This window comes from Halyomorpha halys, unplaced genomic scaffold, assembly GCF_000696795.3.
Source record: "Halyomorpha halys isolate HHAL.00 unplaced genomic scaffold, Hhal_1.1 Scaffold41.1, whole genome shotgun sequence".
Classification (NCBI taxonomy): domain Eukaryota; kingdom Metazoa; phylum Arthropoda; class Insecta; order Hemiptera; family Pentatomidae; genus Halyomorpha; species Halyomorpha halys.
The window spans coordinates 852,153-866,454 of NW_027115338.1; the positions used below are offsets into that span (position 1 = coordinate 852,153).

Below are 14,302 nucleotides of genomic sequence, written 5' to 3' on the forward strand. Positions count from 1 at the left end.
AAACTAGCTTTAGTTTGAGTACTAATAGACATCTGTACGTCAAATGGTTTTTGAGATATGAATTTTTCAAAATAAATTCACTAACTACTGATCTTTTAGTACGTCCCATACAATTTTAAAAAGCTATGTCTCGAAAACTATTTAACGTAAATAACTCTATTTTAGCAAATTTACTCCTCTTTATATGACGTACTCTTAGGCTTTCTTTTGTTTTTCCTACTTTTTAAGATATAGAGCTCCAAATGAAAAATTTGTTTTTTTTTATCGCTTTGAAACAGCCGCCATTTTTTATTCCCCCTACTTATACTTGGCAGACTCGTCAATTTTGACTATTAATTATACATAGTTTTCATTAAAGTAATAAAAAATTGGGGTGAGATAACTGCCTCTTTTTTCCTCTTGGGCTCTTGTACTATTAGAAGCTCCCTCAGATTATAAAATCCTAAAATATTACGGTTGTGGATGTGCGAAAAATATTTTTTTTTTATTTACATTTCAGAATACTCCCCCAACCATTACATCGCTATACCCATCAGGTACCGACCAATTTCGCCATGCAGTGGGTTAGGAGGATGCGAGGACTAGATAGCATATACTGCGATTTTCTAGAACAGTGTCCCATATATTGAATAAAAACTATTAGAAATATTTAACATTCTCTTTGAATTTCCTCATTCATTTGAAGAGAATGCTATTAAATATGATGTGAAGAGGCAGAGGCTAAAAACACTACCGGTGGGACTTAGGATATTGAGGTGGGACCCCGAAACTTTGGAAGAAAATTTTGCGACATGACTCCATAAAAGAATGAAATGGATGGTCAGTGGCTATCTAGAAGGGCGCTAATATGAGTACGTTTTTCCACACCGCTCAGCCAAGATTAAGGGCGAGGTAGTTCTTCCTAGACTATTGGGTTTACAAGATACTAACGGTACATGGAAGGATTCTTGGGAAGCTGGACCACATTTGAAAAAACAATGATTCTCGATGTCTCTTCTGCGATGGATTTCACCTATGGAAGGAGCTGGGTTGTCGAGAAATATCACACCCTTGCCGTGTCGGACTTCCTCTATCGGATGGAAAAAAAAAACTTATCTTTTGGGATTTCTTCTGTGGGTGCTTAGTCTCACGCACTTAAGGGAAGGAAGAGCACGACCATCCGATATTGGTGAACCCCCGAAGCAAAATGGAGCAGACACGTATTGAGACCTGATTGGCTGGCATACAGGAAGCACCCGAATAGATACTGTAGACCTGGAGGACTGAACCAAGTACGATACATGTGTGATGGAGCCCCATCAGTAAAGTCTTCAACCAAGCGCTGAGATGCATCACACTAAAATATCCACCAATATTCAATATTCTCACAAAAATATAAGAAAAATAAAAGTCGGTACACTGCACCTCTACCGCTGCACCCCACATTTCAGCAATAGATAGTAAAAGAAAAAAAATTACCTATTTTTGGTTGTAGATTGAAGCCAATTAACAAGTGATTTAAAAAAAAAGGAAACGAAATGATTTTTCTAATGAATCTATTAATATTTAGAATATTGTTTATTAACGTTAATTATTAAGTAATTAATTAAAATTAAGTAAACGTTTACTTCCAAAAAATATTATTGTAACATAGCCTATAATCACGGTAAGGCTCATCCGACGATAGCTAAGATGAATTAAACAAGAATGAAGGGAGGAGAATGATAAAGCCGCAATGGAAATGGACTGTACATCTGGAGCTAACGAATGAAGACAGATGGCCATGATAGAGGTATGAAAGGGTGACAACACACAACGAAGATTTACGGGGTAATGGTTGTACTGCTGGTACTGTGGCCTTCGTGGTCAATACTCAGTGACAAATTGTACTATTCAAAAGATTTTTTTTTTTTTTCAAATTTCCAGAATTGAGTAAACATTTTTATTATTTTATCCAAAAAAAAGTGTAGCTACAAATAAATATTACAAACTTTTCCAAATAACAATCATAAACGTTTAAAGATAAAAAAAATTGATATTATTATGATTCCTCCTGACCTTCATATCAGGTCTCACCGAAAAAATTACATACAACAAAAATTTTTTGAAGTATTCTATAAGTGTGTAATTCGAAGATTAAAATTATTACCATGTCCAAAGGATACGATGTAATACTTCTGAAAGCTTCATTTATTAGTTTTAGTCATTATTATTTGCAAAGACCAAAGAGGTTCATTAATATTATTGTTGTTATTTTATGGTTCATTTAAAATTTTTAATCTTTATAATATCATTACTTTTAACTTCCCCAAGTTAAAATTCCATTGTAAGTACAATATCATCAATTATTGTACAATAAATCCCATTGTAATTACAATATCATCAATTATTGTACAATAAATTCCATTTTATTTTTCATATAATAACATTAATAACCTTTATATCTCATTTCATTTTTCGTATCATTAAATAAATTTCAATTTTATCCCATCTCGTTGTTCATATCATAACATCAATTTCAATTAATTCCTATTTTGTTTTTCATATCATAACATCAATTTCAATTAATTACAATTTTGTTTTTCATAGTAGTGAAGAGCTTTCATATTTTTGGCTTTCCTCGAAAAGTGCGATTCCACTTTACAATTATGATATGTAACTGGTTTATTTATGGATATTTTCAGAAAAAAATCCTTGGTGCGAATTGTCAACTGACGAATGAGATTATAAATCTAAGATTCTCTGTAGACAGTTGATGGCACCGAAAGTTAATCATTGCAAGTAAGGTTGGTTTTTTATTAGTCATTAACGACTTCACTTTACTGTAATTAGATTTTTAAACTTATTTAAATTTGAGACCTATATTTTGAAAGCTGATAACAAGACTTTCATGACTCATTTTAGCTTTGTTTGGCAAGGATTTAAAAAATGTTGCCCCTTTTATTTATATAATCACCAATGCAACTAAAATCATGTCATTACCGACACGTTGGTGTTTTCAGTAAGGCTATACCAATTAAGCTCCTTCACTCTACTTATTTTCAAGTTTGGGAGTAGAATATAAAAAGTCTTTGCTATAAATGTCATTGTCTAAGTCGTGACGACATAGATTATCTTAACCACTGAAAATTGAAACTTTTAAAATTTGGAGTTTTTTAAATTTTATTTTTTCGTACCGTCCTGTGTAAAAATAGTTATTAGCAAATACAAAATATAAATATACAGATATATATAAATGCTGAACCCTAGGTTTTACCCGGAGGTATAGTACGGTTTATTAGTGTGCGTCCATTCCATGTGGAAAGAAGCAGGCGCCAAATTGCATTTCAGTTGTATATTGAGCAGGAAGGGCCCGCTTTGCTGAAATTTTGTAATTAAATCCCCCACGATAGCCGAGTGTTCTAAAATTTGGAATAGGATAATGATTTTAACTTATTTCCAACAACTTTGTTGTTAACACCGTGAACCTTCCATCTTAGAACAAAAATTTAAATATTGAAGTTTAATTGACAATTTTTTCTTTTTAAATTTGATCGTTCCAAATGAAATATAACATTCTTGAAAAAGCTCTGAAATTAGAATATTCATGTATTCTATCACAATTTGAATATAATTAATGTCTAATATCAATAAAAAGTTAAAATTTCCATTACTCGATATTTTTTACATAAAATGGATTTAGATTTTTCATTTTTCAAACTTGACTTTCTTTATTTACCCACGTGCGAGAATAATAGTGGTCGGGGTCAGAAAAAGGGAGGAATTTCTAATCAGGCTCAGCGTCAATATTTGAACTTCCTCGGTTTAAATGGGTACTGCTTTGAAGTATTTAAGATTCTCTCTTATTCTAGTTTAGAAACCGAAATATATACAATATATATTTAAATATCGTTTAAAAAAAAGAGGTTTATTCTTTATTTATAGTATATCACGTAATATATAATGTACATTTAGTAGAAATGTATCTGTCTTAGATAGAATAGTAGTGGAATAATTATACTTAAAAATCATCATCAAGAAAATAATATTATTTCTAAATTGACATAAAATGATAATAATATAAAGATACTTACTTGAAATATGATAATATGAAGAGAGACAATAAGAGAGCTACTAACGATATCGAGTATCCTGTTTGGTAAATATTATTGACTGTCTGCCTCAACTGCAAATAATAAATGATAATGTTACATAATATTACTTAAATAAATACATTTACTAAAAATAAAATAGTAATAAAAGATTTATTAATTTAATTTTGATAACTGCGCGATAAAATTAATCATTCACAGATGAAATGTGTACTTATAGTTTCGTTAAAATTATTCATTAGAAAATCAAAATAATAAAATGTAATAAGATAAGATGTTGTGCACAGTTTTGTAATACATATTATAGATTAAGCTTAATTCTTTCTTAATAATTAATTTATTAGGAACGTCCTTGTTAGGATTAATTTATTGACTTATTAGAAAAAAGTTTCAATCGAAAAAATCACTTGATATCATTTGGTATTGTTAATTTTCTTTCCTTTTTATTTTTCCAAAATAGTTTTATTATTTGGAACAAGACTCATCGTTTGGTGATGAAATAAATTAATCTATCGCATGGGGAACAAAGTTTTTAGACCTGGTGGATTTTTCACGGTAAATCACGCTTATACTGTCATAAGTCGAAGATAACGGATTCCATGGACGTCGTTCTACCTCAACTATTGGAGTCTGGAACGAAGATCATGTTGAATAAAGTAGTTTTGCTGTCTTTTTTTTTTTTGTTTTGTGAGATATCACTTTCGCAAGTAAACCTCTGAAAAGTTAGGTAATAAGGTATTACTGATATAAAATAATTTAGAAATTTCTATTAACAATTTACAAAGGAATAATCTAGGTTCAGTAATACTGTAGGCGCGTCATAAACTAAGTAGCACTTGCTGATGTCACATTACACTGTGCTGTATCAAAAACGGGTTATGGAATAATGATTAATAATCTTAGCTTTACCTGATGATATTCCAGTCCTCTAATGTGGTTCTGCAGTGGAATTGCAATACAGGCTGTACTCCGGTATGTGGTCCAAGGGCAGACAACTGGTCAATTTAACCCAAATAACCACCGATTGACTATCGCCAATTTAACGAATCAAATCAACCAAATATCTAAAATCAATACCCAAGTACATTCCCACGGAATGTAGGTTGGACCTGTGATTTAATGCCAAAAAACGTTTTTGACATAGCGCACCGGAACGGCCCCTCCCAAATAATCCACTGGCGCAAGCCAACCAAGTTTACTATGCCAACCTAACCTTATAATGCCAAAAGGCAGTCTAAGATATCCTCCATACCCAGCTATACATATAGCATACCTCTTATATGTATGTACTAAATACCAATTAAAATCTTTTCAGAAGGGTACGGAAAAAAAAAAAAAAAAAAAGACAGCGCACGAACTAGGCATGGGCCAACCTTATTCTAATGTTAGTTTGAACAGATCTATGGTTGCCATGGAATACTTCTTCATCAAACCCTCAAAACACTGGTAAACATGAATACTACTCAAAGAAAAGGGTATTAAACAGAGTATTATTTTTTTGCATTAATCCAGAATTGCTCAAAGTTTACTTTAATATTTCTGGGTAAAACTGAGTTAAGATTTTCTTAAATAAATTAACATTTCACATCCAACCGTAAGGTCTTTTACGTTAAAACTTAGCCATTAATTATTGAATGAAATTAGCCCTATTTATTAGGGTAAATAGGCATTTACTATAATCTCTGTTTGTAATTATGTGAAAATAGAGGAAGCAGCTCAATTGTTTTTAAAATTTTCATTTCTCAAATATTTTAGACCAGCGGGTTCCCACGAAAAATTTGTTGCCGACTTAAAACATTTATGTACGGTCTAGCTGTGAGGTCCCAGTGGGTACAATTTAGAGTTAATCAATACCCAAAGGATAGCAGAATCTTAAAAGTAGAACTGAAGAGATGTTTTCCACTGGGGCAACTTTATTACTTATTAAGTAAACTGTTACTTAATAATAGATAAGTTTACATTTTTTGTAGGAATGAGCATAATATTACGTGTATTTCCAATCAATAAAGGAACACATTTTATAGGAATTCTCGCAAGAGGTAGTTTTTTAAATTATCTGAATTTTTGTAATAATTTGCATTACTTTGTATTTGTATTTCACATTCTTAGTGTGGATTAATAATTATATAACATCACTGACATTGATGAGGAATTTCCTCAGTTTGTTGAAATGTTGAGACTATAAGATGATATTAGGAAAGGAAATTATTTTTAAAATCATGCATGATTTAAAAACAAAATATCTTTTTCACTTTAATTAAGATAATAACATATTATTCTAAGAGTTATTTTACTGCATTCAATCAAACAATCAAATTATGCTGCATGTGTTATACTACAGCTTTTGTTGATTTAGCTTGTTAAGGAGTGCACTAAGGAAATGAGAGTGATTAAACTTGCTAAGTGAATTGAACAATTTCCAATCAATTAAATTAACTAAGTACTTTGCAAGCATTTAAACTTTATTTAATTGTGGAGAAGCTATTGAAGCACCCACAAGGCGCAAGAATGGTTCAGTCCATTTACCACTAAAAGGAACAATGGAAAATGCTAACATTGGAGGTAATCCTATTTTGTAAAGAGCTTTCTTCGAAATCTTAAATGCTAATGAATTACCGACATTAGAACGTCGTAGAATTGGTTGGTTCGCTGAAATGAAAAATTTGGTTCAGATCGAGAAAGATTTATATCTTTATCGTAACAAAATAATGAGATACAGAACATAAGACAATCATGTGTTGCTAGGAAACTGACTAAGATTTGGGTAAAAAATCTGTTTGACTTTTTTGTTAATATTGTTTTACGTAAAGTTTACTCAATAATTATTAGTTAAATTTTCTATTGAATATACGTTATCCTATAGATAACAAATGTTCCCCCCCCCCATTTATTGAGCGTTAAATCGTGGGAAATATATTTTATAAGTCTTTCCAAAAAGGTTCTGAGGACATAGATTCATAAAATTTTACATTCTTCTGAGCTTATTCAATTTCTCACGCAATCAAATGCTATAGGGGAAAAATATATTTTAGGTAGCTCAGGAAGTAAAATGTAATAGGGGATGTATTACGATAAAATATTACGATTATAGTAAAAATGATACATACCTATATATTTTACCTGATAAATGATAAAATGCACAAATAATGGTAATGGAAGAGAATCAATGTGGAATTGGATATGGTGTCCCATTTCCACTTCTCTTGAGACCCTGGTTCAATTTGTTTTCCCAATCCCACTTTATCTCGGTATCCTTGAATTCCTAAAGCACCATGTCCCTATCCCAATACCGTTTGAAGTATCGATTAGAATTCTAATTCAATATTTTAACAGCATTAGTTTTTTCTTCTTTTCAACTCAAAAAGTATTTTGGGTAGATCTTTATTAATGCTTTAGGTGTTCAAGAATCGGGAGTTTGAAACTTTAATGAAATATTGAGCAACAGCGGTTGTTCATTGTTTTTGTCCGTATTTCAAGTTTAAAAACAATAAAGACTTGTTCTTCTGCTTTATTAGTGATTTATAATTTAATACAATAAATGACAGCAATAAGAAGTATTAAACACTACTATTATCACTAATATTTAAACACCATATTCAATTAAAACTGAATTTTAAAACAAATTGGTTTATACAAAGAATTAATAATTGATAGCTTAAAGGCAACTGCTGATCATTTCATGCTCAGTTCTTGCTTATGAAACCCAATTTTATCAAAATATTTATATTTATAACATCTTAGCATATAACTATTAGAACTTGTAGAACATTATTAAACATACAACCTTCCTCATTGACTCAATAAACAAAGTCAATTATGGCTAAAGATAAACCAGTTTTATTTTACATCAGTGTCATCTTCTTTTCAAGCTTTTTATTTACTGATATTATTGTACATTTGCTATTTAACTATTGGAAAGCAACTAATCACTCAATGATAATCACTTTTTTCAGTTTTCAGTGCTTGGAACATCAAGGGTACTACGCACGGAACGTTTTATCCTCGCAAAAGTAAAGAGGGGAATTCATTTTTCGAATGAATTCCTTAATACGCTAGCAATTATTTCAATTGAAAAATGTCACACAAAAATTATAAATTATAAATAAATAAACACATTAGGAAATAAATACCCGATATGTATTCTTTTTCATAAAAGATTTTTTTATTTATTTTTTAAAAATCTAAATGATTCTGCAACGGGTAAGTTTTTTTGACATTTGAGAATGAATCTAAAAATGTTTGAGAAAACTATAAAAACATGTTATAGCATAATATGTTTAATAATTATTAAAATGAGTTAAAATAAATAATTAAGGAACATGCAATTTAAAGAGAAATGTATAATTCATTCTTAAGAATGGTTCTTATGTTTTATTAGTATTTTTATGGACGCTTATTTTAAAATTTAATTTGATATTACTCCTTCAACAACTTGATTGTATTCAAGAACAAAAACGAATATTCAAAATTCATTAACCATATATCTTCATTGTATGAATGAAAGTACCGATAAGTATTTTTTTGGTTTTGGTTGGAATATGATATTCCTCCCATCATTCTCAGGGAATAAAATCTAATCTAAATTGAGTGTGAATATTTCATTGCGAGTGATTTTCAGTTTAAATCGATCCATATCCTAGTTCTTAAATATCCAGAAGGCTACGGTATGGATTGTTAGTAGCACGGAATCGAACATCTATTTCATTTTTGTCTATGTCGATTATAATGAGAATTAAAATTGAAAAAGACATCAGCGTGGGTAAACCCTCGAGACATTGTCATGAGGTGGACTAGATTTATGATTCCGGCCCTGTAAGAGAAAAATGTCAATTAGTTCACCCCAATTTTTTATTACTTTAATGAAAACTATGCATAATTACTAATCAAAATTTATGGCCTGCCAAGTATAGTTAAAGGGAATAAAAAATTGTGGCTGTTTTAAAACCTTGAAAAAAATTTTTTTTTTCATTTGGAGCTCCATATCGTTAAAACCTCTTTCACACTAAAAAACCTAATAAACATTTGAAGTAAAGCAAATTTACTAAATTTGAAACCTAACAGATCTGTTTATGTTGTATAATTCACGTGATACAGTTTTTTTAGAAGTAACATTTCATAAAAAATGTTCGGAAAAATTAGTAGTTAGTAAATTTATTGTGGTGAAATCTATATCTGAGGAACCGTGAGACATATATCTGTCTAATTAAATTCAAATTAAAGCTAGTTTAGTGTGCTATAAAGTAGCTTTTGACGTTTATCTTCGCAGGAGTAGTAGGTTTCATGAGATTTACTAGAATAAATTTATTTCTTGTTGTTTGGACAAAATTTCATTTGTAAAATTCATCTTCATATATAAATATCATAAAAACTAATAGGCTTACGAAAATAAACGTTATGATCTTACTTTATAGTACATATTTAATTTGATTACTAGCAGACATCTGTACGTCCAATGGTTCCTGAGATATTGTTGTTCATAAATCAATAAGTTTGACCGAACAAGAAATCAACATTTTGTGAATTCATTTTTGCAAATATCATGAATCATGAATACTACATAGATAAATATCAGAACTACGTTATAGAACATTGAACTATTATTGTCATTTCTCATTTCACTCAGAGTTGGGCAATAGTTAGTAATAACTAACAACTAAAAACTAAAGCTAAATTAGCTGTAGCTACATTGGAAACTAAAACTAACCGAATAGTTGTTATCTGTTTGCACATAGCAAGTTCTTGGAGCTAAATTAGCTATGATCGGAAACCAGCAACTAACATTTAGTTATGAAGCGTTAAGTTATAGCTAAAACTGATATTTAGTTAGTTCTATCTTTAGTTTCAACTAAAAAATAATGTTATAATAAAGCAATCCGAGTAGGGACTTTTCTTATTTCTGACATATGGCCATATGTTTTATGATGTCAATCGATTAATTTCAGAGGTACTAAGAATGAAAAAAGAACCCGTGTACCGATAATGCGCTTGTGTATAGATTTATTTTGATACTTTTCGGCTTTCTAACATTTAGGGGTCCCTTAATTTGTTTTTGGAGGTGCTCAAAATAAAAATAAAATAAATTTTATGATCACGTGCATGCGTATCGATTTATTTTAACATTTCGGATTTTTAACTTATTGGCATCTCTATACATGTTTTCGGAGGTGCTGAAAATGAATATAAAATCGATTTCAGGATCGCCTTATAGCGTATCAATTTATTTTAAGTTTTGGTATTTTTAACATATCAGTCCAACTCTGGTTAGACTGATTTTTCCACAATATATTAACTAATTACTGATTTTTCAATGGAATGTATTATGTATTTATTTAATGGAATGTTACTTTTTCAAAACTTGATTTCGGGAAATATTCAATGTAAACGGCTCTACTAGGGCTCATATTTTAGAAAATTTCCTCTACTTTAAATTATGATCTGTTTGTTTTTTTAGTTTTGCAGGTTGTTTCAAAGATTTGGATCTCTAAATGAAAAATTAATTTTTTTTAACATTTGAAAAAGTTGCCATGGCAGATTCATCAATTTTGACTAGAAATTATACACACTTTTCATTAAAAACTGGGGCGAAATAACTGAGTGCTTTCTTGTTTGGCTCTTATAGCAATCAGACATTCCTTAACTTCGTTTTACGAATCTATGAAATGCCTCGCGCCTGTATAGAAACTAGACAGGAGGGGGATATTTCAGCAGATTCGTAAAACGAATTTTAGGGAATATCTGATTGCTGTAAGTTCTATCAATATGAATTTTAAAGTTTTTCCAGTTTTAGTAATAGTTATTCCTCTTCCTAAATTTTAAATTTTCATCTCTATATTTATTTGCAACTATGTAATATTGTTTTGATTATATATTCTATAATTTTGTTTCTTGAAATTTGTCTAATATTTGTTTAAAATATTGTTTTTTTGTAGAAAGTCATTTTTATTATTATATAACTTTAATGACACAATACTAAGTACCACGTTTAATTAATTATCATATTAAATCCCTAAACGGTGATACTTAAGAAAAAAGTATTATTTTTTTGGGAGAACAATTCAAGTTAATAATTAAGAACTTTTTTTTTTCTCATTTCCTTGAAAGAAAGTTTGGAAACAGTAAAGCTCCTGGTAACTTGTTCAACTTTGACCGTTTTAATGCGAGATAGAAAAAAAAAAGAAGAAGTCTTAAAATTGAGTTAAAACCTGTAGAACTTTTTGAAGGAAGGAGTCCTCGGGGATTAAAACAGGACATAATGTAAACAGAAGTTTAAAACGGGGAAACCTGTTTTACTTAATTCTAAAGTGAAGCAGTGAAGTAGCAAAGGGGTTGGCAGGTTTTTATTTTTTTATCAAACGGGCAATATGAGAAATTTAGATATAAATATGTTTGGTTTTGTTTATTAAGATTAATGTATATACTTAAAATACGACCAGTTATCACTTATCTAACATCATTTAAATGTCCTAAGTATCTGTTATCTGGTATTTTCAAATATGTGATTCGTAGCCAATGCCATTTTCACCAATCAACCAGTGATAGGGTCCCCTAACCCATGGAACTCCCTAATCCAAACCAATAGCTTCACTATCAGACCGAGCAGTAACCACTTTTAGCGATTTTTTTTAACCGATTAATCAGCCTGTTACAAGTTTTTTTATCTATTACTTTTCACAACCAAAGTGTTTCTTTTTTTAGTTTTTTAGAAGTTATGGCATTATTTATTTGTATTTTTTTAAATGTTTGATACTTTTCAAATATAAAACAATTAATAACTTTAACGAGCGTTTATTTGTATATATGGGGAAGTGTTGAAACAAATTTAAGGGCCTTCATCACTCGGTTAAAGACGGCTCGTTTTACCTTATTCAGTTTTTAAGTATCTTTATATTTCTATATGACTACTGGAATATATTTGTCAGGTTTATCTGTAATATATATTTTATCAAATGAATATTATATGAAAATGTATTCTAGTTTATATGAACTTTGAAACATTTTTCATTCACTCACCTTATTTCATAATTGTTGTTGGAAATTACCTAAAATTAACAGGAATATTTTTTTTTCAGTAATGTAATTTATTAAAGGAAAAGTTACTTACTGTGAGATCTTCTATGTTAACGCAGGTTGTGTAGTTGGACCAGACCATACCACTGTCAGGATGCTTGAACCAGGTTCCATTTTCAGTGCATATTTTATGAGCCAGGACTGAAAATAAAAATAAAATTTAATGAATTATTAATATAAAATATTTTAAAAAGATGCTACATAAGTGTCTGAAAATATCTGCACAGGAAAAATAACGGTTAGTATAAATTCGTAATTGTTTAGTATTGATTTGGTCTCAGAGAAACATTATTTTAATTTTTAAATGTAATGAAATTTTTTTTTTAAATATTATTGTATGGACATAACAGGTACTGCATACTTCATCACAAAATAAGTATTATGAACAGATATTTTTATTTATATTTTCAGAACCTCCGTTTCCAGACATAGGGGCCCCAATATGTTAGAAATACCAACAGTTAAATAAATCGATTAGCAGCCGCGCGTTAATAAAATCGATTTTACTTTCATTTTCAGCACCCCCGAAAACATATATAGGGACCCCAATGTGTTAGAAATCAGAAATATTAAAATAAATCGATATGCAGTCATGCGATGATAAAATCCAATTTTTTTTTTTTCATTGTCAGCTTCACCGAAATCTTATGGATAGACCCTAATATGTTAGGGTAAACACCAATAGGAATAAATGGATAACTAATAACTAATTTAGTTGTAAGATTTAGCGGTAGCTGTTCTCAATAAATAATTAATTTACTTCCAGTTTTTTAGGGGAACTAATTCTAACAACTATTTAGCTATTAGTTTGTTCTTAGTTAACTAGGTATTAGCTAGCTATTGCCCAACTCCGTCCTCTATGAGAACAACAATCTAAACGCAGTGAGGACTCCATTAGTTATCCACGGTGATAAAAAGACATTTTTTTATTTTATATCAGTAATGACACTGAATCAATTTTTTTTTCTTTTAATTTTAAGAAGAATTTTTGTTTAATTTAAATCAGATTCAATTTCTTTGGTTTAAACTGAATTTCAATTTTTTAAAGAGTTAAGTTTGATTAATTTTTTTTAGTTTGTACTTTTTGTGAAATTCTAATATTAACGAAATTCGACAGTGCTTTGATTTTATTCTGATTAGGTTGGGCTAGAATTTTCCATTAAATGATTTTGAATTCCAGATGATTGATTTTGTTTCGTGAAAAACTAACAAAATGAATAATATACCTGAAAATTAAACTCAAAAGGAAGTAAACACAAATTCTAATATGTTGTCTATAGTCGATATAATATTTAAAATTTAAAGTTAAAACGTTTGAACACATATCTTTTCCAAAAATTGATTTTGGAGCTACGTATATTAGTATTGTATTAAATGTGAGATGTATACATTTATAATTATGAAGAAACCCCCCACCAAAAAAAAAAAAAAATGGGATAAAGAGCTAGATGGCGACAAAAAAATGGATCTTTTAACTATGGTCTTAACTAAACGAACACTCCACCATTTTTGAATTATAGCATACCAAAAGCACAACCTACTTGTAATATTCTTTTGAATGATAGGAAAAGACCAACGGAAAGAAGAGTGAAAGAGTGGAGGAACGAGTGATGAATGGGGAACACCTTTCTACTGCCAATCTTAATGGTTTACGGTATATAATTATCTTTTACAAAGAAGAAAATTACATTTATTTTTAATGCAAAAATTTGTAACTTGGGTTAAATAGATAATTTAATTTTTATTAAACTTGTAGTTGAATTTGTTAGACAAACTGATCGTTTTAAGTGTGCTCCAATATGCTATGAGAATTCATATTAATTATGAAATAATTCATAATATAGAAAACAATCACGCGGATTAATTTTATCGCTTAGTATGGATTAACCCCTTAGTGCTGTTTTTTAAACTCTCGAGCGTATTTGTGTACCCTCTGTTCTGTAGACAGATTAGGATTCACAGAAGTTCTGAGCAAGGCATGTTTTAACTTAATATATAGCAAAGGAGTGAGATAAGAAGAATCGAGACAGGATAAGTGTTGAGGAATAAATCTCAAGATCTATCGGTAGCAGACTAGAACTTCTTGCTTAAAGTCACAAATTTGTCATGGACGACCTTAGGGGGTATAATGCAATTGCTATTAAAAAATACTGCTTAACAAATAT

At 29.8% G+C, this 14,302-nt stretch overlaps 1 protein-coding gene across 11 annotated transcripts in view; it reads right to left on the bottom strand.

Moving 5' to 3' along the window:
• Positions 1-14,302, bottom strand: part of LOC106688163 (calcitonin gene-related peptide type 1 receptor) — a 564,568-nt gene that overhangs the window by 71,804 nt on the left and 478,462 nt on the right. For all 11 annotated transcript variants that reach the window (XM_067052399.1, XM_067052394.1, XM_067052393.1 and 8 more), the window contains 2 exons: positions 12,172-12,278; positions 4,053-4,144 (listed from right to left, as the gene is read on the bottom strand). In XM_067052399.1, coding sequence (XP_066908500.1) covers positions 4,053-4,144; positions 12,172-12,278 — 199 coding nt within the window. The remainder of the gene's footprint in view (positions 1-4,052; positions 4,145-12,171; positions 12,279-14,302) is intronic.